Source organism: Paramormyrops kingsleyae, chromosome 4 (assembly GCF_048594095.1).
Source record: "Paramormyrops kingsleyae isolate MSU_618 chromosome 4, PKINGS_0.4, whole genome shotgun sequence".
Classification (NCBI taxonomy): domain Eukaryota; kingdom Metazoa; phylum Chordata; class Actinopteri; order Osteoglossiformes; family Mormyridae; genus Paramormyrops; species Paramormyrops kingsleyae.
The window spans coordinates 40631821-40659342 of NC_132800.1; the positions used below are offsets into that span (position 1 = coordinate 40631821).

Here is a 27522-nt window from a genome sequence, read left to right on the forward strand (position 1 = left end):
AACGTTGTAGTCAGGCATCCAACTCTATCGTCCAAGCTCTGTGCGCTATAATTTTTTGTTTTCCTTTTCTAAGCCAGAATAGTAGTATCCTTTTTGAATCTGCTTTCTAACAGTAGACATTTAGTGGTTCAGTGTGGTTTCATCCACCCATTTTCTACGCCTCCGTTTCCAGCGCAGGTTCACAGTGAGTCTGGACCCCATCCCAGTACAGCGCAAGGTGGGCCAGCAGGTAGGGAGCAAGAGGTGCTGGTCCATCACAAGACACTGAAATGCACACAATCACACATGAAAAGGGGCAGAGAAGAAGTGTTTCCCAACCCGGACCATGGGGACATGCAGATGATCCACATTTTTGAAGGAACAAAAATGTGGGCTGTCTGGCAGGGAGCTGGGACAGAGTAAAAACATAGACTGTCTGGCAGGGAGCTGTGATAGAGTAAAAACATAGACTGTCTAGCAGGGAGCTGGGACAGAGTAAAAACATAGACTGTCTGGCAGGGAGCTGGGACAGAGTAAAAACATAGACTGTCTGGCAGGGAACTGGGACAGAGTAAAAACATAGACTGTCTGGCAGGGAGCTGGGACAGAGTAAAAACATAGACTGTCTGGCAGGGAGCTGGGACAGAGTAAAAACATAGACTGTCTGGCAGGGAGCTGGGACAGAGTAAAAATATAGACTGTCTGGCAGGGAGCTGGGACAGAGTAAAAACATAGACTCTCTGGGGTTTCCTGAGGACTGGGTTCAGAAACACTGGATTAAAGGTACCAGCTAACACCTATCTTCCTGGACTGTTGGGGAAAAGACAGTATGAACTTGGAGAGAACTTTGAAACTCTACAAACAGAACTGGGCTGAAAGCTGCACCCATAACCTTGGCTGCAAGGCGACCTTCATGTTATTGTATGACACTTATTAACCTTCTCAAACGCCATCCAGCTTTTAACCACTGTTCCTTGTCAGGGACGTTATGTCTGTTCCAGCTTCGCCCTGCTCAGGAAGCCAGTCCCACACTGGGAACACAGAGATGCCAACTAGCCTAACTGCATGTCTTGGGACTGGGAGGGGAAACCAGAATACCCAGAGCAAACCCACATGACACAGGAAGAACACAGAACTGTAATCACACTCGCACAAAATTGATGGTAAAAGTGATGGTACACCCGCCCCCAGCATACAGAGGTTTCCTAAGTATATGATTTTCATTATATTGTTTTATGATGCTTATCACCCTCAAGATTAGAGGACAACTTGCATAATATAAATTTAACATATATGTATTATACACTCACCTAAAGGATTATTAGGAACACCATACTAATACGGTGTTTGACCCCCTTTCGCCTTCAGAACTGCCTTAATTCTACGTGCCATTGATTCAACAAGGTGTTGAAAGCATTCTTTAGACATGTTGGCCCATATTGATAGGATAGCATCTTGCAGTTGATGGAGATTTGTGGGATGCACATCCAGGGCACGAAGCTCCCGTTCCACCACATCCCAAAGATGCTCTATTGGGTTGAGATCTGGAGACTGTGGGGGCCATTGTAGTACAGTGAACTCATTGTCATGTTCAAGAAACCAATTTGAAATGATTCGAGCTTTGTGACATGGTGCATTATCCTGCTGGAAGTAGCCATCAGAGGATGGGTACGTGGTGGTCATAAAGGGATGGACATGGTCAGAAACAATGCTCAGGTAGGCCGTGGCATTTAAACGATGCCCAATTGACACTAAGGGGCCTAAAATGTGCCAAGAAAACATCCCCCACATCATTACACCACCACCACCAGCCTGCACAGTGGTAACAAGGCATGATGGATCCATGTTCTCATTCTGTTTACGCCAAATTCTGACTCTACCATTTGAATGTCTCAACAGAAATCGAGACTCATCAGACCAGGCAACATTTTTCCAGTCTTCAACTGTCCAATTTTGGTGAGCTCGTGCAAATTGTAGCCTCTTTTTCCTATTTGTAGTGGAGATGAGTGGTACCCGGTGGGGTCTTCTGCTGTTGTAGCCCATCCGCCTCAAGGTTGTGCGTGTTGTGGCTTCACAAATGCTTTGCTGCATACCTCGGTTGTAACGAGTGGTTATTTCAGTCAAAGTTGCTCTTCTATCAGCTTGAATCGGCCCATTCTCCTCTGACCTCTAGCATCAACAAGGCATTTTCGCCCACAGGACTGCCGCATACTGGATGTTTTTCCCTTTGCACACCATTCTTTGTAAACCCTAGAAATGGTTGTGCGTGAAAATCCCAGTAACTGAGCAGATTGTGAAATACTCAGACCGGCCCGTCTGGCACCAACAACCATGCCACGCTCAAAATTGCTTAAATCACCTTTCTTTCCCATTCTGACATTCAGTTTGGAGTTCAGGAGATTGTCTTGACCAGGACCACACCCCTAAATGCATTGAAGCAACTGCCATGTGATTGGTTGATTAGATAATTACATTAATGAGAAATTGAACAGGTGTTCCTAATAATCCTTTAGGTGAGTGCATATCCCTGAACAATAAGAACAGTTTCTAAACACCTGAACTATTTACACTTTTTTAAACTGCTCCATCAGGTTTCATCTCACCCTGTGTCTTGTGCTCTCATTGGCTGCAGCTCATCGCCGCACTCATTGCCAGTGGCAACTTTTCACGCCTACCGGATTTGGAGTCCCAATGGGAAGGCGAGGTCATTCATGTCCAGCCCCCATCCCATTCCCATTCCGATACGTTTAAAAAACATCCAACTTGACAGGCAAATAAGCACAAATACACAACTATGTGATAATAAGTTCATTCTTTATTGATTAAAAACAATTAAGGGAACATGCACTGAAATCCAAATCCAGAAAAACTGAAAATAAAAAAAACCAAACGAAAGGAAACTGAAAGTGGGACAGCTGTGTGTTATATCCTACAAAACACAAAGTGGACTGGAACTGTAATCCTTCCCATTGCTACTTATGGTTAATCTCATTAAATTTATTACAGTTGAGTAAAGAAATAGAGAAAAAATGCATTGAGGGAATAACTGGGAAGTGTTCAATGCAGTTGGACTAGGGTTATGTCCAGAACACACCATGTTCTGTGGTGGGATTATATTTAAACCTGTACTTACAATAAGCTCTAGTACAGGAAAATGGCACAGAATACTTCAAGGTGTGGATAATACTCGACTCTCAAACTCTTCCTTAATGTAATCAACACTGAAGGACAAAGTCAATCTGCATAATTAAGGAGAAGTGACATCCTCAGAGTCATGTGACCGCCTCGCAGTGCCATGTGACCCTCCCCCCCCCACCCAAAAAAAAAAAAAAAAAACAAGTTGTGAATGTCTCCAACCCTGTAGGCGAGATCACAGTACCATGTATGAGAAGGAGGACTTGGGGTATTTCACATTGAACTGGAGAATGGGATAAAAATAATTGGAAAATTTTGGCATAATTGGCCATAAAGTGACAGGGCATTACCCTAGACCTGTGAGATAGACCCAATAATGCATTAAGTGACTACACATTGTCCCTTAAAAGCACTCAGTCCTATATATTCAAGAGGCATGACTGTTAAGTCTATCAAGAAAGGAATCGAAAAACACTAACTGATCTTTCCCTTCACCAGCTGCCAGCCATCAAAGTGAACCTTAAGAAAATGCATTGGAATGTGACATCACAAAGGAATTATAGGAAATCGGCCTGCTGGATGGAAAGAATCCAATATCATCATTGCTAAATTCACTAATGTGTCTGAGGTGGGGGTAGGGATACCAGAAACCCTTTAACTAACAATACCTGTGGGCTGACTTCATTCGTGAGCTGTTAAGAAGCTGAGGAAAGTATAGAAATATTTAAGGCTCAAATTCAAAACTCCTGACCAAAAAAAAAAACCTAATACCTCTTTCCACTCCATTAAAAACAAAGTCGTGATGAAAGAGCAATCCAAAAAAGAAGAGAAATATGTGCACATTTTAATGCAGGACAAACTTATTAAAACCAGATGGGAACAGGCATAAAGGGAGGTCACAGGCGTGCTGTCAGGACCAGAATGTGGGAGACTTACTGAGAAATCCATGCTTGCAACAGGCCAGAAAACTATTTTTAGACAATAACCCCCATTTTGGCTTTTGGGTTGTGTGTGTAGCTTTGAGCGAAGGTGAGAACATCTGCTTAGGAAAAGGTGACCCCATGCTGGGAGAAAGACGGCTCTTTTTAGGCAACCTCCTCTGACCGCTGTTGAGCCTACAAGCTGGATGAAAACACGTTTTTTGTCCTTTTCTTTAAGTCACTTTTATAAAACAAGGCCAAACAAGAAACAACTGGCCCCAAGACCGGTCGACAGTGAATCTTTATGCATTATCTAGAAACAGAGGTGAAGCTATCTATTACAAGTGCTGTGGTTATGACTGAGGGGCAGGACGACAAAATAAAGAAGGGGTGAATGAGGAGGAAATGGGGAGTAGATCAGGAGGAAATAATGACGAATGGGGCAGGAGATAGGGAGGAAACAGGGAGAAGATGGGGAGGAAATGAGAAAAATATGAGGAGATGGGGAGAAAATGTGGAAGAGATGGAGAGGAAATGGGGAGGAAATGGGGGTGTGTGTAAATATTGAGGAAATGGTAGGCGATAGGGGAGATCTGGAAACTGGGAGGAAATAGGAAGGATATGAGGAGGAGATGGGGAGGGCATAAGGAGGAAATGGGCAGGAAATGAGGAAAATGGGGAGAAAACAAGGAATAAATGGGGAAATTGGGAATAGATGTGGAGGAAAGGGGAATAATATGAATTGGAGATGTGCAGGAAATGGGAAGGATATGAGTTGGAGATGTGGAGTAAATGGGGGGTGTGAGTTGGAGATGTGGGGGAAATGGGGGGAATTAGTTGGAAATGTGGAGGAAAGGGGGAGGATATGAGTTGGAGATGTGGAGGAAAGGGGGAGATGGGGATGGCAATCAAAGTTACTGCTGCTATGCACACAGAAGACAAAATGATGTAGGGGTGACATATCTGAACCTATTGTTACACAAACCTTCATATGAGAGAACCTACCAGAATCTGCACACAATCCAGATATCAGTATGTGACATAGTGAGAAGAGCTCCCATAATCCCAGAAGTAGTTAAGGTGCTTCTGGAACTGCAAGGGGACACCTCTTACTACGAATCCAGCCAAACGAGTGGGAGGCCGCCTGTCTCCATAGCTACGCTGGAAAAGCTGTGCTGGATCCTAGCAGAGGACCTAAAACAGTACCATGGTCACCTGTTTGATCACAATGAATCACAATGGGAACCAGATCAAAAATAAGCCTACTTAAATTGAAGAGCAAGATGCTTCAGAACCATAATTCTGAGAGACAGATATATGAGGCCTCTCATGTCGGTTGAGAAGGAAGAGCAATAGGAAGGTCATACAATCCATTTCTTTTGATGCCAGGTAGGTTCTTTGCACCCTAGTGGCAGATATTCAAAGTATTCTCAACTCATCTTGCAGCATTGATCCTAAATAAAAACCAAAAATGTTTAATCCAAAGCCCTTCAGGGAGGTGTGACATCCATGAAGCTGTGAGGAATCAGCTGCTGTGATTGGCTGATCTCCGTGGTTCTTTACTTAAGTGACCAAACCTGCTGTCAATCTGCAGGTCAGTTCAGAACAGGGTGGGAGGGGGGACACCCTTCAGTTTGTTCAGTAGTGCTGTTGGCGGTAAAGCATTCCTACACAGACCGGGAGTGGCGGGCAGGAGAGTCGTTAAGATTGTGCAAATGTATCTTTTAAATTACTAAGAAAACATATAGTGGGTGGATGTAAGAGACAATCAGGGGTCCTTCTACACAAAGACTGTAAACATTTTCGTGGGATTCCTATATCGCGCTCCGCAGTGCTACTCAATCGAGCATCCTACAGGCCGACGCCAGCTTTGGTTCTTTGGCAGAAGTGGTTCCTTTAGGTCAACGAGAGCGAACGAAACGCAGGGGCCGAGTCAAACCGTTGCTTCCTCGTGTTTGCGTTTCACGGTCCGTTGCGTCTCTCGAGCTCCCTTTGCTTAGCTGATGCTGAGCTGAGCGAAGCCCATGAGTTTCACATCGTCGGGAATTTCGGAGCCTTCCACGCCCGAGGCCTAGAAAGACCAGATACACATTTAACAGAGCTGTCTTCTGGGGAGGACAGCAATGAGGGGTCAGACGAGGAAGGCGTCGGGACATGAAACACCATCAGGCGCCTTACCAGCTTGAAAGTCACATTTCTGTTAGTTTGAGGCTCGTCAACAATTTTCTGCAAATTGGCAGCAACTGAAACAAGAAGACGGTGGTCCATGAAAACGTATATCTATAACAAACCTGACAGTATATCCTATAGCTGTTCTGTAAGAGTCCTATTACAAACACTAAAAGCGACATTCTGCCGGTTACTCAATCGCACAGGCACTTTTTAAATCATTCCCAGCCAGAGTTAGCTGAGAGCCGCCAGCCGGGGTCGCTGGGGTCTGTGTTGTGGGATTCGGTTACATGGCCGTCAGACAGGGCTGTTGTCTCGCTCACCAATCACTAAGTCCCGTCCATCTACCAGGCCAGCGGACACCAGCTCCTGGGAGACCCCGTCGGCCGTGTCTGTGAAGGGCACAGGGCAAACATTCAGGAACTGTCACAGAGAGAACATGCAGAGCTGCCAGACAGGTTCACAGTCAGGTCTGTAAACGCATATGGGAGCTGGCTACGAGGTTAAGTTACCCGAGTAACTCGGGCTCTTAGACGCCTTGCATGACCTTAGAGTTTTCACTTTCCTCTAAACTGGATTGGAGGGCTCAGAAGATTAATGGGGCAGGAGGGGGAAGCAGACCTGCTGGGCCGGTGTCCACAAGAGGGCGCTCAGAGATAGCTCACCACATGTCACCAATAAAAAAGAAAAACCAAAATCAGCCTACCTCTTCCAGGCATGAATTCAAATCGTATATCATTCAGCTCCTTTTTTAAATTCCTGCAAGAAAGGAGGAAATGAAAAAACATGATTCATGTGTGACAGAGGAAGCAGTTCACTGTACCTTGAGATTACCAAATTAAATTTATGTGAAACTGTCCCAACATATACTTATACGGGTTTTCATCCATTTAAAAAATGATAGTACATTTTTAGAATTACAGTTTAACAAAACATCTGTACCATTAATTCACAACACAAAATTTTACAGTGAACTGATAGCACATTTCCTTGAATGGGAACTAAACTTTTTCCTCTAGGCCAGTCTAGGGCAACGCAGTTGACCTCCAGGGTACCTGGAATACAACAATCTAAAAGACCAGCTTGAGTAGTGCTGCCCTCTGGTGGTTACTGCAGGTACTGGATACCAGGCAAAGAGGGTCTGGATTTTCATTAGTCATGCCAATCACCATCGTTTAATTTCCACAAATTTATCAAATAAGGATGTACCACTGGGCCAAATTAAACTTTGCTGTCATATTAATGGGGCACAGTAATTAAGCAGCTGAAAGATTCAATTACGATTGTCCTCAGTGAGTCACATCATTCAGAGGTAATTACAGACACAAAGTGGCGAGGCTATAACGCCGTTTGCTGTAACCTGAGTACTGAAGGTTAAGGAAATAAACACACAGAGAGCGCCGGTTCACCGCGTGTATGTTTATGGGATCCCAAGACCAATTTAGCCAGGAAGAAAAGACGTTGGCTTTAAAAAGACTATAAAAGACCGTGACCATAAACAAGACAAACGGGCAGTTAAAGACAGGATAGGAGCGGTGAGAGAGACAGGTGGACCTGAGTCAGTGGTACAGGGGTAATGCGACCCCCCTACCCACGGCAGGGGCAGAAACACACTCACCTCAACCTCAGTACCAAGCTAATGGGTGATTTGGGGCCCTCGGACATGAGGGCTGCTGCCGCCACCTGGAGGGGGGAGGCATGGGACATGGGTAGGGCAGAGATACCATAGACAAAGACTTCATGGTCAGACCCATTAATGACCATGTTAGAACGAGCATGGTGCTAGGAGATGATGATGATGATAATAATAATAATAATAATAATAATAATAATAATAATAATAACGACACTTTATTGACCCCCATGGGAAACTTCTTTTCACATCTCCCCCAACTTGCTTTCTGTAGGAAAATCATTTCCCCACTCTCTGACCGTCCCATTCTGAGACAGGACATCAGTGAACGTCTGACCCTCGTGCAGCACGTCTCCGGGTTCCGGCTCTGGGTTAGACCTGGCATGGAAGGCCCAGAATAACAGGCTAATGGATGTTTTTTTTTAAATAACCATCCATCCATTCACTTATGCTCACTTATGCCCCCCCCCCCCCGAGCACTTCTGAACAGGGTTAGGTGGCGCTCTCCCCATCCTGTCCAAGAGAGATCAGGGCATCTCAAACTCCGACTGTAAAGAATCATTGCCTCTTATTGGAGATAGGGGCCACCTTTACCTGCAGGGGGTGCTTTTGGGGGGGCATGTCCCCAGTGATCACAGAGCACTGCCTAAACTACACTGGGTATTGAGACAAAGCAGCTGTGGATAGACTCTCCCCTGTGTAACTGATCATATTGCTAAATTATAGGAATAATCTCCTGCACCTCCCCCCTTTTTTTAACGTGCTTTTGAAATGTGAGGTTGTAAGGGGGGGAGGCTTCTTTTCAAATCAAAAACTATTCCAGATGTGAACATCCCCGACCTGTTGGGGGTCCCATACCTGTGCGGGTGGGATGGGAGCAGGCTGGCCTTGCACAGGCCCCAAAGCCTGGACAGCGAGTGGTGCGTTGGCTGGGGGAGGCTGGCAGGGAGGCTGGCAGGGAGGCTGGCAGGGAGGCTGGCCAGCAGGCTGAGGTAGCTGAACCTGGCCTGGTGCGGAAGGCTGCAGATGACAGCTTAAAGGCTCTGGCTGGTAAATCTGACAGCAAAAAAACAAACAAAAATTAAGTTCTTTTGCAGAATTAATATCTTATGATCAGGTTATTTAAATAGTTATGCAATTACTAAGCAAGGAGGATGGTTAGATTTCAGACACGCAATCGACAGGTAGGAATGTGACACGTGGCAGGGACCCACCTCTGAATTTTGGGAACCTTCCTTCACCCTGGGTGACTGGAAAAACAAAGAGACAAAGAGTGTAAACGTTGGCTCGGAGGACACCGTTTTTTTTATTTTTCCTCTCAGGGAGAGGCTGCGGATCCTCCTCACCCCAAGGCAAGAGCGGGCAAGAAACAGGCCGCCATTGGCGCGTGGGAGACGTGGAAGGTCACAGAGGACAGGCACTGCCTTCCTGTCACCTCAGAGGTGAGCCTGCCCTGCCCTCCGCGCAGGTGACATAAACAAATGCCGACACAGGCACAGACACACCGTTCCGAGCAGTTGATGTTTTAGCATTCTATACCACACAGTCATCATATTAATAGAGCACTTCGGTAATCCACCTATTAATTATCACGGGAGACTGGCAGTTTATTTATAAAGTGCTCGTTTACTGTGCATCAGTTTGAGAAATTGAATACGCATTCCAGAAAACACCCCAGCTACTCGTCTGTTTCATAATCAGAATCTCATCGCTTGCCAGCTAACCTGATTATCTAAGTAACAGAACAACTTCAGTCATTCAAAATGCACAAATCAAAGTGTAAATGAACTCCACTCAATTTCACCATCTGAGGCAAATTTCTTAACTCGATGTCAGAGCCCCCTTTGGCTGCTGAATCCCATACCCCCCCTCCCCCCAAAGTCAGTGTGCCTGGCTTGTTTTTCTCACCTGGGCACTAACGGACTCTGAAACTCATCCCTCAGTCACCTCTCTGCACCCCCCCCCCCCCCAATGATCACCTGATCACACCAGTGAGCCCAAAGGGGGCGCCACTGGTACTAAAACGAGTCCCCACCTTCTGCTCCGCCTCTGCTCCATCTGACCATAAAAGCATTTAGCGCGACGTCTGAAATTCCAACACAATGAACTGGTCAAGGAGCAGCTCGTAATTCAGAGGCATCTATAAAAACAGCCCACAGCAAAAGCCCAGCGAAGTACAGCCCCCCCCCAGGTGACCAGAACATTGTACTGCTACAGTGATGCTCTTTATGGATAGGATCACAGTATCCATGGCAGCCTAACTGCAGCAGCTTAATTATAAATAAGGAATAACCCCGTGTCATAAGGAAAGCAGTAGGCCAGGAAAATATACTGGAAGCCTCCCCCTATAAATCTGTCAGTGTGTTTTTAACAAGGTTATAAAGTGCACCGCTGCAGGCCAGGGCTATAAGGCATGATAAAAGAAGACTGACATTTGACCTGTGTCATGTGACCTGTGCCACATGACCTGCGACCTGATCCACTCACCCTCATCGCCGCCACGGCGGCCTTGCCCTCTTCACTTTCCACATCCAGCTCGTCGTCACTCCACTCCCACTCGCCGTCCTCGGTCTTGTGCAGCCGGCCACTGGAGCCGGGCACACGCCGTACCTGGACCAGGCGCGGGAAATGCAGCGGCACGCGGCAAACGCGGGGAATAAAAGACACTAAGCAAAACAACGACAGAAGTACTTTGACCAAATAAATAAATAAATACAAGTTCCATTAAAAACAAAAGTGATGCTTTACTTTACATTTTGACTAAAATCACATTCCGTCTCTGTTTTTGTGCAACACCCTCCTTTACCCATACAGTAAGTGCAGAAGCCTGGCTTGCAAAAAGGGGTCCTGATCTGTGAAACAGCTAAGTGTGACACAGAATAGTCTGCACTTACTGGTGGTTATCGACCTTACATCTGCATTTTGAGCACTCCTCCACTGTTACCATCTACATTTAATACTCAGGGACCCATCTGAGAAAACACCCTACTGTTCGTGGGGTGTGAACCAACAACCTTCTGATGACAGGCACAGAAGCCTAACCCCCTGAATCAAACACCACCCCCAGTTACTAGCAAAGATCTTTATAAAGACCCACCTTTTTGGACCTCTCTATAATCGTGGGGGCCCTCTGAAGCAGCCTGTCCTGTAAATATTCGTTGTTCTGCAGAAAAAAAAAAAAAAAAAACACTGCATCTAGCACCCGGCACTCTGATGATGTCACAGGGGCAGGGAGCCATCAATTGGCTGTGACACTGCGCTTTGAATCCTGTGAAACACCACGGCACGCAGCAACTATTCAAAACATTTTGACACATTATAATGTAACAGCGATGCCTCGTGAGATATCATCCATGATAGTCTAATCCTAGTTCTCAGTCAAGCACACACATATATATAGAAATCTGACAGATAGTATTTTTTCGTGAAATCATTTAACAGGGATAAGGAGCTGCCGCCAGGCCTGCCTTTGTGGGGAGTGGCGAACAAGTCGGGCGATTTGGGACCTTGTGCTCCCGGGGGAAGCAAGGACTACTGATCGCTAAGCCAGCTTTTTGGCCATTGAGGTACAGATCACATCCCAGGCCGGGGGGGCACTAGCTAATCCCCCCTTTTGTCAAACTGTGAATCGCTCCAAAACCTATGCTCTCCACTACACAGCAGACCCCATGCTGAGGCATGCCAGAGTCGGGCCAGGGGGGCGGCCCACCTGAGCAGGACCCTCTCACCTTTGCTTTTGTGAAGAATTTGTGCTTCAGCAGCTCTGCTGCCGTCGGTCTGAAAGAGCAGAGGGAGGAACGTTAGTATTCAGGCTAAAGACGTCAAACCATAACCAAAGAGGAGGCCGGGCTGATATATCACTATATACCCCAGTGTCCCACAGAGCTGTTAGCATTTAGGCTAAAGTCGTCAAACCGCAAGCAAAGAGGAGGCCGGGCTGATATATCACTATATACCCCAGTGTCCCACAGAGCTGTTAGCATTTAGGCTAAAGTCGTCAAACCGCAACCAAAGAGGAGGCCGGGCTGATATATCACTATATACCCCAGTGTCCCACAGAGCTGTTAGCATTTAGGCTAAAGTCGTCAAACCATAACCAAACAGGAGGCCGGGCTGATATATCACTATATACCCCAGTGTCCCACAGAGCTGTTAGCATTCAGGCTAAAGACGTCAAACCGCAACCAAATAGGAGGCCGTGCTGATGTATCACTATATACCCCAGTGTGCCACAGAGCTGTTAGCATTCAGGCTAAAGACGTCAAACCGCAACCAAATAGGAGGCCGTGCTGATGTATCACTATATACCCCAGTGTGCCACAGCTCTGCTTCCCTGTCGCCATCCTACACCTTATCCAAACAGAGAGTTTACTGCAGTTTCACAGTTTAACTTCTTCCTGTACTAAATAAAATGTTAAGGGACACGGGCCTTAATTTATGGCTGGAGTTTGCTCTTCAGAGCAGGCTGAAGTGGTTAGCACAACCTGACCGCTTTCAGGTCATATTTGGTCAGATTACCTCTCCCAAACAGGGCCATAAACAATGGAGGAGGCTGCATCTGCAGGCCTGCCTGACGCCGGAGCAGGCCGCTTGGTCCTCACTGTGAAAGGGTCTCCTGCTCATAAAAGCAGGGGGTGTCAAGAGGCAAAGGGAATTTCCTGTAGGTCAGGAGCTAACCCCAGGTTCCAGGTAGGACCTTATATTCTGGGTAAGGAAGCACTGTGAAAGAACGTTTCAACCTACTGGGGTCGTACCACGCTGCATGACCACAACTTTGGTGGAGTGTTTAGGATGAGTCGGTGTGTGTTTGCAGCTTTACTCACCTTTTCTCCGGGTCCTTTTGCAGGCACAGAGAGTTCATTTTCCTGAAGGACTTGCCGTACTTCTTCACCATCTCCTTGTCCGTGACGCCAGTCTCAAGCGTGGGGGGGTCGTTCTGCAGGGTCAGCATCAGTACCTGGAAAGACCCGGAACAAAATGTGTCACATGTTCACTCCAGCCCTCCAGCAGCGGTGATGCGCTTTTATTCGCCCCTGTGAGATGGTGCCAAACAATACTGCCCTGTCAAAAATCCGCGTTGGATTTGGGGGCAAAGTTTCACAAGTGTTGCGCTACCCGTGGTGACACTTATTACTCTTTACTGAATCCTTTCAACAAGCTAATGCAGGCAGCCATGAACAGCTACAACCAGAGAGCAAAAAAACCTACACGTCAGGAAATATGACAAGAAAGGTGACATCCTGACAATTAGCCCACAGGAAGCCACCTCTGACTGAAAATAATTCAACCCGGCGCCTATCAGCTTCTGAGACAGATAGGAACCCCAGTGCAGATGTAAAAGCCTTGTTGTTGGTATTATCACTGGAAAAGCGACATTGTTCTCATATTACATCCATTGGAGCTTAGAAAGGCTCGACGGGAAGGCCCATGATTTATTATCCGAATCCTATCGGTTACGGGAGCCGACCACATGCCGAATTTAACTTCCCAACCTGCAAATATCGAGTGCACACTCCCCAAGCGAGAGCAAGGAGGAGAAAATGAGCAGCCTAAGCCGTGAAAACGATCCCGCAGCTTCATTTTTAACATATAAAGGCTGGCGACACGTGCAAGAGGCAAAACATGTCACTCACCGCACTGGGAAATGTGTCGGTAACAGCCCTTTGATGTTCTACCTTAAATGCTCTCAGCAAGAAGCAGCACAGAATCACAGTCTGTGCCAATTTAGCTTTAAAGTTATCCTAGAATAATTCACCCTGAAAAGCTGGAGGGGGTCGATTTATAACGGGCTACAAGACGTAACTGTGTGAATTTAAGGATCGACTGAGCCCCACTGCGGGAAACCCAAAATCCATCTCCTCGCTGGAAAACTGGAAAACCAAAATCCAGATCCTATGAATCTATCCGCAGCCCTGAAAAGCACAGATATTCCTGGCCTTCTCGCTTTTTGGCAAATGGCAGACAGTGCAGAGATTTAAAAAAAATGACAAAGAATAAATAAATACATTTATATTTATATTTTTAATTTATTTTACTTATTTTTTAAATATATATTATTTTCCATCCAATTTCTTCTGCTGCAAGCTTGCTTCCTTTGCATTTCATGTGCTCCATCAGCAGGGGGCAGTAATGAGCATTGCCACATGGTTCTCCCATCAAACTTCACATTCTTATTGTCACTAAACAGTTTTATGTGTCCATCGAACCTCCGTAGCCATTGATCTACTGCAGACTAACAGTGACCCAAGAGCATATTCAGGGCAGCACAGGACATAAGGCAGGGACACCCTGGATGGGACGCCAGCCCACCACAGGCACTTACATCTAGAAATACCAGCTCACCTAACTGCAGATTTTGGGAGAAAACCCACACAAACAACAATAGAACATGTAAAAGCCCACACACGCAGGGTGGGATTTGAACCCACATCCCTGCGGCTGTGAGACCACAGTGCTACATGCCCAGTTAAACCCATTTACATTCATTTGTTGAATGACAAGGTGGTGTTTTCCCAACCTTCATGGGAGGGTATTTGTGGTAGGGGGCAGCCCCTGTCGCCAACTCGATGGCCGTGATCCCAAAACTCCAAATGTCGGCCTTGAAGTCATAACCACGAACCTGCAAGGACAAAGAGACACAGTGAGACATCCCCTGGCCCCTTTTCCTGATGGGGGGGGCACCTATTTTTGAGTAATTATCATGAAAGATCATAAATAATTAGGGATAATAATATTAATTAGTGCACCAAAATAAACATTCTTTAAAAAAATATTACATTTTATCTTTTATTCATTTAATAGATGTTTGGCACCACTTTACAATAAGGCTTCCCCATATAAAGGGTTTATGAATGGTTTATAATCGGATTAATGATTAGGTTGTAACACTTTGTAAATTATTCATAGACAATTTTAAACAGTTATAACACAGTTTGCTTATTAATGAGTTACTTTTTACTAATGAGTTGCCATTTACGAGTGGCAAAAGGGAACCTTATTGTAAAGTGGTACTAGATGTTCTATCCCAAGCGACAAACTTTTTTTTTTTTTTTTTAGAAAGCATGGCACTGGAGCAAGTCGGGTTTAAGGGCCTTGTTCAGGAGCCCATCAGTGAAATCACTTCACTGACCTTGGGATTCGAACCAGACACCTCCCAATCACAGGTGCAAAACTGCCGAGCCCAACAATACGGCCAAATCATCCTCAATATGCCCACAGCAGCCGAGTCTGGTAATGTTAGTGTCACATCGGTAATAGCGACGCCAAAGTTTGGACATAAGGTGCTCACTTCTGAGAAGCGAGCTTAAGGGATTACTCAGTGGTGCTTAACCACGTCTCTCCGGCGCCCATAAACGCCTACGCCTCAGACTGTCCGCTAATCACAGCGAGCCAGGCTGCAAATGGCTTAACAGGGGCTGAGAGACTGCTGCTTTAGTGAGAAGACTACACCAAACGGTACAGCTCATCGCAAGGGTCCGATTCTCCACCAGGACCCGACGACCACCTGGCGCACTGGGACTCTCCACATGTCCCCTAAGGCTGGCCAAATGCTCTCCAAATACTCAGAGAGCCAAGAAGGGCAACAGATTCTTAGAAAAGCTTCTCTGATGTAAGCGTGGCTAATGATCTGCATGAGTGAGAATGGAGGAGTGCGCCAACAACCAAGGGAGGGTGTTGGCTGGTAACAGCCAGGAGTCAACTTTACATCCAACCAGTTTCCTCTGATCAAAGCTGGACGATGAGGGCATACACTTTTTGCACTAATGATTTTCACCAAATTCCTGATGTAGAGACAAAGACACACACAAGCTTAACATATTTTAGAAGACAGTGAGGGTTAGCCAATCCCTGGGAAAATTGAGGTTATTGGCCTTGCTCAGGGGTGAAATCACCGGATTTGAACTGAGGACCTTTAAATGACAGGAACAGCGTCCTAACCCACTTAGCCGCACACGGTATTTTAATGCCCTGCAATGCCCATGTGACCTCATGGAGACTGAGTGACCAACCTGCTCCATCACTTCGGGGGCCATCCAGCATGGGGTCCCCACAAACGTCTTCCGAACCTTGTTCCTGGTGATGTCGCCCCCCGTGGCGAGAAAGGCACTGACGCCAAAATCTGTGAGGGAGAAGCACAGACACACAGATCTTCAGGTCACCCCTTCGGGAAGAAGTAACCATCTTCACAAGCTACCTTAACATGGACAGCGTGGATTTTCTCGGTTAGCTGGTGGCTAGTGCAAGACGGACCTGATTTCCTAGATCAGCGTGACATGGACAGAACTGATGTCTTAGGTTTAATCATCACGGACACAGAGAATGGTCTGGGCTAGCTGAAAATGGGGTGAATTGATTTCCTAGGTCAGCACGACATGGACAGACATTGATACCTTGGGGCCCAATTATGCATCAGATATTGACAAAGAGGAGGAGAGCCTGTCGGGCTGAAAAGGCTGCAGAGTGCCACCAGCAGGCGTCTCAGTAACAATCAGCAGCTCCGGAGGCGCTATTAAAGTCAGAGAGCCTCCTTTCATGCTTTTAATTAAAATATCAGATTCACAGCGGACTTCTTGAAGGACGTGGGGCAGAGATACAGAATAAACCTACGGAACTGCTGAGCAGAAAGCGTTCTGCTCAATAGGCAGGGACACCAGAGGACAGTCACATCCACAAATTTCCAACAGACACGCACAATGAGTGGAGAGTCACTTCAGGGGCAAACGGAGCCGGCCACCACCACCACTGTGGGTATCGGTCAATGGTGTTTCAGAATGGCTGACTGAAATGCCGTCTCCTGGTCAACCTCTGGGGCTGACGGGAGGTGCTGGTTTACGGAGGATTTTAGAGCCCTGGAGCCAACTTGCGTAGGATGTTGGGTGGGAATCCGGGAGATGAGGGGCAGGAGGGAGCCTCAAAATTGCAGCCAGCTGTGGCGGTGAAATGTATTTGCACAGAGCCAAGAGCTCCAAGGCATGCATAAGCAGATACTAAAACCATAACGTAAAACACAGAGCCTGGCAGAATGTTCGGTTTTACACATACTCAGGCGTTCAGAGTCTGCTCTCTGTACGCCGCGGGAATGACCTGCAGTCCTGCAACTAACAAAAGTGAATTGCTCATCGAGTGCTGTTATGCACGGATCAGGAGGATGCTGATTGGACAAAGCACGATTCCAGCAGGTGCTGATTGGCCGATACCTATGATCCATGCTGGGTCTGATTGGACTATGTGCTGAGATGAGAGAACTTCCCCTAGAGATGGCTGCGTCTTACAGTGAAGGACATGTCAGTGTTAATCAGAGCTCAAACAAGTAGAGAGACCCAATATAACTGAAAAGCATGGAAGATTCATATCAGCAAGTATGGAGTGGTACAGCTAAATGCCCATGTTTAGATAAATGTTTGAGCAGCTTTCTAAATAAAACTTGCACCCGCCATGCAAACCCAACAGTACATATGGTGCATGTTTCTATAATTCAGATGTTGATTAGAAGAATGGACCTCATTAAAAACAGACCTCAGTTCTTACCACTGCTCACATGCTACTTTAAGTTAAGTATTAAAGCCCTGAATGGCTTACAAAAACCAGGTCAATCCAAAAACAAAACCGACCGCTCCAGCAGAGCCGGAAATGTTTGCCAAGTGGATCGTGTCCTCTGTTCATCCCAGGAATGCACCAACATGCTGAACGTCACTGGAAAATTCCCCACCCAGCAACACAGGGGCCACCCGGCAGAAATGCAAACAGGCTGGAATGGTGGGGGCTTGTTTGAGGGTCTGAACAGCCTCGAATTCTCACAAAATCACAAACACTTCCATCTATCATGTGTTTCTGCTTATGTGAGCAGAGCCATAAAAATCCCATAAAGCAGACACGGACGTATTTTGTTATCCATTACCTTACATTCATCCAATATAAAACAAGGTCAGAGAAGTAGATTAAGTTCCCAAAACTGAGAAATCTCAGCAAAATGGTAAATATAAAAATCAAGATCCTCAGGTGGTGCATTGTATCTGAGAAAATGGCCGGAAAACTCCGGAACACGGTCTGACGCAAATGGGACAGTCAGTGTATCTGTAGTTCCTTCAGTTCTCAACCATTATCTACTGAGAGAAGATCAGGCTTTCCGAGGGATGTGCAGTTCAATGGGAAAAACCGACTGGAAAAAGGGTAACTAAACAAGCAAGGAAAAAAAAAAAAAAAAAAAACAAGAGTGTGAAAGTCAACATTATATATTTTACTTATTGTAAAAGTCAATAGTGACACAGCTATCAGACGACCTTCAGCAGAATGTCAGCTGTGACCTGCAGTCACACACATTACTGCTTTGAGGCGGGGAACGGAATGGTTTGAGGGTTCAAGATTCTAAAGTGCTGTGTTGCGAACTCAAGGTTACAGTTGTGGAGGAATAGGATTGTGCAGCATGGGCTCAGGATGCCGGGACTTTCATGGGAATGGCAGACTACCAGCACAAGACCAGCCCATGTAGGGAAAGCAGCTGGTGAGACGTCTGGAAATACCAGTGCAAAGCGGACTGAGGGACAGCAGCGCCCTGAGACCAGCTTTCCAGGAGCAGAACATCAAGCTCCACCATCTCTGCCATCAAAGAACTTCTGCAATATGGGCTCACCACTCAAATGCCTTTGTGGCTCCTTTACTACACAGACCAAGTACAGAAGTCCCCAGGTTAAGAACTTATGAACAACTCATAAATACGAATGAACTGCCATTAGTCTAATATATAAAAAAAATCAGGTTAAATTTAATGGTTCCTATTAACGAAACGCACACACTGTGCAGTTTGTCGGCTTGAGGTACAATGCAGCGCTGCATTTGGTTAGATTTATTATTACTGTATAATCATTACCATGTACTGTATTGTTGTTCTGACATACCTATAAATTCAACTAAAAAACAGACTTACGGAACAAACCTCGTTTGTAACCTGGGGACGGGCTGTACTTGAATAGATAAATACCCATGATGGGAAGCTTTTTGATATCTAAAAGGTAATGAAATGCAGCCCTATCCCTAACCCTAATCCCAGCTAACCTAAACCCTACATGGACCTTAACCCTGATAGAAAGAAAATTAGTGTTCTAAACTATTAACTGTCATGCTGGGAAGTGTACATTAATTGTGTTGTATATATCTGCGCATTTGACTTAACGCTAACAGCAGATCAGAACAGCTGCCATGGCTGGAACCGCTGGAACCCCTGGAACCCCCCCCCCCCCCCCAACACTGGCGCACACACGCACGCACGCACACATGCTCACACACTCCACCCATCCCCCCGAACAAATTACCTGCAATTTGCACAGATCCGTCCTCACCCAGCAGAATGTTCCCAGCCTTCACGTCCCTGTCAGGATAAAAACCACAAGCCTGCATTAGTGTCATGCCCAAGCGGTGCTGAAAGATGCCGATAGCTGCTCCGGGAAACTCAGCCCTACAAGAAGAGCGGGAAGGGAGGGAGGGAGGGAAAGCGGCACGTTAACAAGCTGCTCGACCGCTAGCTGAGGACTGCAAGCACTCAGCGAACCCCAGACACCATCCCCAACTCTGCTGTGAGCCCTCCAGGAGACACAGGATAAAAACCCAGCTCCAGTAAAGAAGCTACAAAGACACATTCCAGAAGACCAACCGTGACCTTAACCCCTATCCCAAACCCTAACTTTAATGCCAGCCCTATCCTAACTCTAATATCAACTCCAGTTTGATCCTAATCTTAACCTAAATCTCATCTTAATCCTAACTCTAATCCTAATTCCAACCCCATCCTAAGACTAACTTGACCTTAACTCTAGCTTGATCCAAATCTTACCCTAAATCTTAGCTCGATCCTTACCCTAACCCAAACCCCAGCTGAATCCTACCACTAATCCTAACCCCAACTTGACCCTAATCTTAACTGCAGCTTGAACAGCATCTGAAAACCCGAATGACGTCATTGTGCCTAAAAGAGCAACGTAAGGAAGCCTTGCACTGGTCCAACACAGAGATACACAGTCAATCTGATGTGGCTGAAAGGGTGTCAGATGCTTTTCACCTTTAGTCTGGGTTTCAGCTTGACAAGCGGAACTTGTTACTCTGAAAATGGGGAGTGTGGAGAGATAACAAGCTTTGCATTGGGGTGATCGTCAGACGCCAAGCGGTACGGCTGGCATCGTCCTGTTATCGGCACAGCTGGTGAAAAGCGAGGAAGAGTCTGAAGATGAGGAATCAAGAGCAGAGCCCAGCCACTGGCAATGAAGAGACCATGGGGGGTGGGGGTCCATGCCTTCCAGCCCTCTGGCACCAAAGGTGGATGGACCGGGTACGTATCCGGACCGCAGGGCACAGTGGGGGGATACCGTCAAGCTCTCTCTTTCTCTCTCTCTCTCTCTCGGCAGAGCCAAACAGAGCAAGCCATTGTTCCCCTGTTGGGTGTCTGATTTCCGCGCGCGGGGCGGGTGGCACCACAGGAAGCCCGTTGTACCGGCAGCCCACAGGACTGCCACTCGCCATTCTCAACTAGATAAACAAAAAACCCCACCTGTATCGTCAGCACGAAAAGCATTGTGCTCCACTAAACGGATCTGAATAACAAACACAGCACTCAAGACCCCATACGGTGGGCTGGCATCTTAACAGCAGCTTTACCCTCAATATACTTGTTTGAATTATCTGTCACATTTTTTTTTTTTCTTCATATTTCGACATTGCGAGGTCTTATGAATTGGAGTAATTCATGTCCGGGAACACAGCTGGACAGGGGAACCTTCAGATCTGTGATGCGACGCTGTTCTTTGATCAACAAGTTCTTTCAAAATCGAGCCAGAGCCCAGCGGCTGGGACATCGAGGAGCCGCCAATGGCCTGACGGGAAACATCTGTCTTGACGACCTACAACCAGCTTCCCTGACACAGAGCACAGGCCGAACTGATGTAGATGAAATAATTTAGGCTCCAGGGACATAACGGCCAATTGGAATGAGTCTCGCCATCTTCCAGTAACAAACAAAAGCGATCAGCTGATAGGGAAGGATGCCTGGGCCTTCCTCAGCAGGTCTGTTGAAAGCACAGCTTTGATGTTCCTCTTCAAAACTTTCATGCATCAGTAAAAATCTCTTATTCTGCAGAACTCCACCAGACATTTAGTCACTTCTGTGTTTGTCCACAGGGAGGTGCCAGAATCACAGTCAATAAATAAATGTAAACTGAACAAAAATGCCGGTACAACCATTAATTAACTCATTAATTAATCCCAAATGTGGGAGACCTAGCTGCATATGGGTGTATGAGTGTAAAACACATCACAAAGCTCAGGAACTAAACAGGAGTGATAATAGGGTTTATGTCTCAGGTTTAATCAGATTTAAATGAACCTCCGTATGTGCTGATAGCTTCTGATAGATGTCTTGCAAACCCTTTAAGAAAACAAACAAGCAAATAAAGCAGTCAATGAGGCAGCAGACCATGCCAGGCTCAAAGGAAGAGCTCAGTCAGCCTCCACACGGGCTGCTGCACACAAATGCTGATGTTGGAAGCTGGGGGCAGAGACGGACAATTCAGGGCAGCTCAGGCCAGCTCAGGCCTGGAGTGTTCTTATACCCCGACCCACACCACACACCCAAGTGCCCAATTCCATGACCCATTTGTTTTCGTCAAACACGTCTGCTGCCCCATTCCTATAATAAAACCCACAGTCCTTCCTCCAGCAGTAAGCTTCACACGCATGCTGTCCCATCACCAGCTTGAAGATGCTGACCGGATCTGACAGAGCGGGCTCACACCGGGGGGTCACCCACGGTCACGCCAGCGTAGGGGGGGCCGCATCTGGAGAATGATGGCGAAGCCATGCGTCTCTCTGACAGCCTGTGACAGTCTAGCAGGGCCCAGCAGCATCATGAGACTGCATGTCAGACAAACGCCGTCCCACCATCAGGGACATTGGTGCCAGTTCCCCCAAGGAGAGATCAACCCACAAAGCACATCAGCCTGAATATAATGCATCATTCGATCCTAACTCCCTGCTAATGTGGTCTTAATCCACCCTAGAATGCAAGAGTAGGAGTGCCATGTTTCAGTTTCCTGTTGTTTTGCATGTGATCAGAACCTAAATATCACCCCTTCTCATTCTGCCATGTTACAGATCATCCCCATAACACACCATGTAGCCCCGTCTGACCTTTTGACAAAACCACCTCTCAGCCCCCGACACCTGAGAAGTGGCGTTAAGCGGACATGGAAAATCGCAGGAAAATGATCGAATGTCGCTTGGATATATCCTACCACAGAGTTGCTAATACGCCAACCGCCTCCATGGCCTTTCACTCAAACCCAGGATGGGCCTCTCTGCCCAACATTGCAACATTGCCACCATATGATCCCCACAGTTCTTTTCCAAGGCCTTCGGGGGCAGCCAACATCCTGGAGGGACTCTCTGACCATTTGACTGGCTGTCAGCACTTTGCTATGAAGTTACATGGCACATATTGACTCTTATTTAGAATGAGCTAGACAAAGGGCACTTTTCCACTGCACCAGGTACCATACTTCTGGTACTTCAAAAAAAAGTACGGTTCTTCAAGATGTTGGTTTTCCACTGGCGTAAAATCTGGTACCACTGCTGAATGACATCACAATGCGAGACGGGGTATTATATTGCATTACATTATAGGGCTGGATGGTATGCAATATTAATATCGACAGTGCAAGTTGTGCACATGAAATTCTCACAACGAAAGGACTGCGACAGTCAGCTGGGTTGAGATCAGGCTTTTTCATATCTCCTTTTTTTACAGATATTATAGCACAGGGGGTTAAATTTTCACTAAAACATTTTTCCTTTGTAACAGGAAGCAAAACTTAGCAAACAATGCAATTTTAATGATTGTTCCTTTTAAAGATTATGCAGGATATGTTATGCAGGATAAGTTTTAAGTTTACCGCCACTAATGTTGCATAAGTCCGGCATGCACTTTCTGAAGGTTTTCATCTAAAGTAAGGAAGCCAACACCCCTTAGTTCCAAGGGTTCTTCACAGCAGATACCCAGCATCATGCTTTTCCTAATCAGCACCACCACCATCCTGGAATAGCCACCCTACCACCAATCATACTCAAGTGTTTCAATACAGACAATAAACCTACTTCACATCAACGGGTCTGCCATCCCATAATTCCAGAGGCGCCACTTCTTCGTTGATGGGAGCCTTGATAATGGAGAACCTGTGAGTCCTACTGCTTTCTGTCTCAGCTTACAAATATAAGAGAAGCCATAATTCCAGGCTTTGATGAGGTCACCTTCCTGGCCTTGGTCATTCGCATTCTACACCGGTTAACATTTCCATGGTTCAAACCAGGACACGCAATTCCATAAATGTCATGAGACTATCCACATGGACATAGAACAACTGGGCATTGGACTCGCAGCGTGACGTGACCTACTGAACTACAGAGGAGGGACAGCAGAAGACCTTGAAGTTCACCAGCCTATGAAGTGAGTCAAGGTGAAGCTAAGGAGACAGCCATGATTCGCCACGCCTGACGACAGCCAAGGCAGCTTTGGTACTACCGCTCCCAGAGGAGCAGGGATTATGACCGCCGACTGCACAGCGTAACTGTTAATAGCGGGACGTTAATAATTAAGCAACAGCAAGATACATCCTTAAAACAAACTAAACAAAGGAAGTGTGAACAGCAGGTCACCAATCCCTTCCACACCACAGGATGCCCACAAGCCACTTTCAGCCATACATTATTCTGATTCTCTTAAACTAAACCCGGCGTCACCAAAACAGTCCCGCACACATCCTCACACGCTCCCGACGCCTGCTGGCCACATTTTCCAATGACTTCAGCGCCAGCGTTAGAGCGCTAAACTGAGCGTTACGAAGATAGCATGAAGGTGCCTATATCAAGGGGCTCCATCTCCAGACGCTGACAAGTGACAGGATGAGAGAAATTTAGAAGGACAAAAAGTTCAAAGGCCAACAGCAAAAGACAGAAATCCCCAGGCCCAAAAGACAACCATCAGCTTGAGGGACTGTTGGCTTGCGGGACCGGAAAATAACCTTAAGGGTAAATGTTTCTGGCAAGGACAATTCAATCGTGGGCCAGCTGACTCCAGGACGTGTGTTATGACTCGCCCACCCCAGCAACTGTCCTCATTGGACAAGCTTCTCACCCCAACCCTGAAATGTCAAAGGGCTGAAGGCAGAGCCCCGGATGACATTTCCCTGGAGTCTGTTCCGCATGACCAGTCTCCCTTCGACACGGAATCCGCGAAGAGAGGGCAAACACTCCAGCGCCACCATGACCTATTAGTCAACTTCCTCTAAATAGGACAACAGTACGGACCAGCATAATCTGCAACTATCCTACCTTCAGGGAAAAATCATTCATGTTTTAAAAGCATAACGACCCTGAGCACGGTTCTGATGGCCCTGTTTTGCCAAGCACCTCTCTTCTCCATGTCAAACGCTGTCAAGATTGTCAGAAAAGTATAAAAACTGAAAGAAATGAAAGACATTTAAGGGACAACCTCAGCTGTGACAAGCAAAATGCCGACAGATCTGGCCTGTCCTCCTGGGACAAGAGGGAGGCAGGAGGCCCCTCTGCTGTTTCAGGGGAACCAGGCACCCCCCCCCCCCCCCACAAGGCCCAAACAGCATTACTTACACATTCCAAAAGGTGCTGTGTGGGCCAGTAAAAAAAACCGAGCAGAGTAATGCAGAAAAACAAAGGCTGTCCGGATCCGACAGAAGGGTCCTGAGCAAGGGACACGGGGAGGGTTCTGCTGTGGTGTCAGAGAGCTGTCGTTTGGCTTGGCTGCGTGCCGAGGTGACAATGAAGCCTGCATATGGCACTATGCCCCCCCCCCCCCCCCCCACACACACACACACACACACATATAAACACAGACACACACACATATATAAACACAGACACACACCCAAACACACACAGACAGACACACACACCGCCCCTGCGTTGCGCCAGTCAGTCTTCAAATGCTGCTGCCAGCATGAAACCAGGATCATCAGTTTATAAAGTTCCCCGTGGTCACAAATCTGCCCAAGGTTACCTTGTAGGACACCCTCCCAAAGTCTGCTCTGGAGAAAACAACACAATATACAATGGCCACTCAGAGGAGACCCAGGCGGTCTGATCTAACGCTGCCAGTGGCGTGTAATCGCCAGAGTTTAATGACCGCCATGGAGACTCCTCCGGCCTGCAGGCACCCACGAGGCACCTCGTCTAGGTTCAGGGGTCCTACAACAGGTGCTGCCAGTGTCCAAGAGTCCGAGGCGCACGAACAGACAGCCATTTCTGACAGTCACTAGAGGCCACTGCAGTCAGAAAACTAAACAGGGAAACTGAAATAGAAGCAGAGAGCTGAAACCAAACGAAGGTAAACAGACGAGCTTTTTCTGAAAAAGCCCTTTTTTCCTCTGCTGACATTTTTTTTTGTATTATTTTTATTTTTTAATAAAAAGCTTCTCATCTGAAGCTGTAAGGCTGCTGAGCAGATGCACAGAGACAGCAGTCAGTGAAAGAGCGAGATTAAAACATGTGTCTTTGTGGCCGTCGCTGCCAAAAGCGGAGGATATCTCCCTGAGATCCTGCCTCATTTTCAGCACGAGTCGGGGGGGGGGGGGGGGAGAAGATGACTAACTTTATGAACTTTAAGGAAGGACCGATACGGCTCCCTGAGCATTTAGGCAGGGAGAGATGCCCCCCCAAAAGAGGATGTTTGCAGGGGCTAAACTAGGCGGCTGATGGCCCACCCCTGCAAATGGGGCATTAAGCCTTAACCTCCACGAGTCTCACTGCACAGCACCCCCCAGGCATAGTCATGCCGATGACGCATGTCAGATTGGGTCACCTCGGGAGGGGGGCATGAAGGGGGGGGGGGATATGCGAAGCTCAGACAGACGCCCCACATTCAGCAGCATGTGACCGAGACCCCGAAACACCTCATGAGTTGGTGATGACAGACTAACCGGCACAAAAATAAAGATGTAATTAAAAGTGCAGATTGCAGGAAGAGCAGCTGCCTGCAGGGGGAGCCGTACCTGTGAATCTGCCCGTTCTTGTGCAGATACTCCAAGCCCTCCAGAACCTCCTTCAGGATGGTGGCGATACTGCCCTCGTCCAGGACGCCGCTCTTGTGCTCCCCCCGCGAGATGATGTGCTTGATGACATCCAGCACGGAGCCTGACGGACAGAAAAGAGCGACACTCATCCGTCAACCAGCACTTTAAATGCTTTTCATTCGGCTGTCTTTCAATCAAACCCGCTGCAATTATTCCCAATAAACTTAGTATTCTGTCACTAGATCATAAATAATTCATCAGACTGGTTACAGGAATAAGACACGGAGGATTTTATCTCAAGATAAAAAGGTAGTAAGATATGATCATCCTTCTGCATTTCAGCCCACTCTGATAAATCGCTGCATTTCAAAATAACGAGATTAAAGTCGACGAAGTGGGGGCATTTTGGTGGGGAGTTAGAACGTGCAGTCTGCACATTCGGGTACTGGGAAGAGTCTCGAGCACCAAGCTCACGTGTCTTGCACACGAGATGCACAGCACAGACGGACTCCCGCCTTGAAAGCGGGATGCCGCTGGTTCCCAGGGTCTAGCCACTTGCACCCCAGTAACAGCTCCAGTCTAATCCCTCCCACCCTGCAGATGAGGCTGGCTGCCAGTTTAGGGACGGGTCATTCATCTCCTCGCACTTAGAGAGCAGGTTCTAGACGGCCCCGTGGTGTCAGGCAGATGTTCACCCCTCAACCTGCGTCGTTCTCAGCCGCCTCCCAAAGGCAGCGTGGAATTAACAGAGCCGCCAACGCCACAGAGCTGGACGCGTGACCAACTCGGGAAGAGACCAATAAACAGAAACGCAGACAAAAGTAAAAGCAACGGCCAGCCAATGTGATTTGTGGTGAGGAGGAGAATGAGGAAGATGCCCAGAAGGGGAGGGGCCAGGCAGGAAGCAGGGCGTGTAGGGCAAAGCAACGAGATAGCGCAGGTCTTGGCTGAGCGCTCAAGGTCACTCATGAGGATAAATCCTCACCAGGAAGGTGTGGAGGAGCCTGAGGAGAGGGCTGTTTGGCAAAGATGACCTGGATAAACGGGGCCACGCTTTTGAGGTGGGTGTCCCAGACCAGACATCAATAATACTGACAAGTTCCCAACGAATGAATCACTGAAAAAGCAGAGTACCGCTACACCCGAGAACGTGACGGCTAGAGAAGATGCTTATCAGCATTCTAAAAGCCTCCCAACGGGAGGTCAACGCAGGATGGAGAGAAGACTACAGATTCCTGCGGCATGATGGGCGGCTCAGACACAAAAAAACGAGGAGGGCCGAAGAACCTTCTGTGGTGTCATCAAATCAACAATTAGTCCTTTTAATCATCGGGGAGCTCCACCGAGCCTTTTGTGATGAGATCAGCAGAGCACGCTGCCTTTGTGCTGCCTTACAAAGCCCCGTGTTCCATAAAAAGTCAGAGAAGCTGTGGATTAATGATCTCACTGGTAATTCCCTAGAAACTCCCAGCGATGACATCGAAGCACTTTACAAACACGTACAGGTCGGCTCTGCATCACGCAAAGGACCTACAATGAACTGGAAAGGAGAGACGTCAACTGCGCTCTGCGGGAGACAACAGCGGGTGTAACACGTTCCCAC

General features: G+C 47.2%; 1 protein-coding gene across 2 annotated transcripts in view; it reads right to left on the reverse strand.

Moving 5' to 3' along the window:
• Positions 1-2776: 2776 nt before the first annotated feature.
• Positions 2777-27522, reverse strand: part of LOC111849742 (serine/threonine-protein kinase OSR1-like) — a 48536-nt gene continuing 23790 nt past the window's right edge. For both annotated transcript variants that reach the window (XM_023822886.2, XM_023822887.2), the window contains 15 exons: positions 25899-26040; positions 19146-19201; positions 15846-15955; positions 14354-14455; positions 12660-12793; positions 11565-11613; positions 10934-10999; positions 10324-10446; positions 9051-9086; positions 8695-8892; positions 7822-7886; positions 6910-6962; positions 6527-6595; positions 6213-6277; positions 2777-6105 (listed from right to left, as the gene is read on the reverse strand). In XM_023822886.2, the coding sequence (XP_023678654.1) occupies positions 6031-6105; positions 6213-6277; positions 6527-6595; positions 6910-6962; positions 7822-7886; positions 8695-8892; positions 9051-9086; positions 10324-10446; positions 10934-10999; positions 11565-11613; positions 12660-12793; positions 14354-14455; positions 15846-15955; positions 19146-19201; positions 25899-26040 (1343 nt within the window). In that variant the 3' untranslated portion in view covers positions 2777-6030. The remainder of the gene's footprint in view (positions 6106-6212; positions 6278-6526; positions 6596-6909; positions 6963-7821; positions 7887-8694; positions 8893-9050; positions 9087-10323; positions 10447-10933; positions 11000-11564; positions 11614-12659; positions 12794-14353; positions 14456-15845; positions 15956-19145; positions 19202-25898; positions 26041-27522) is intronic.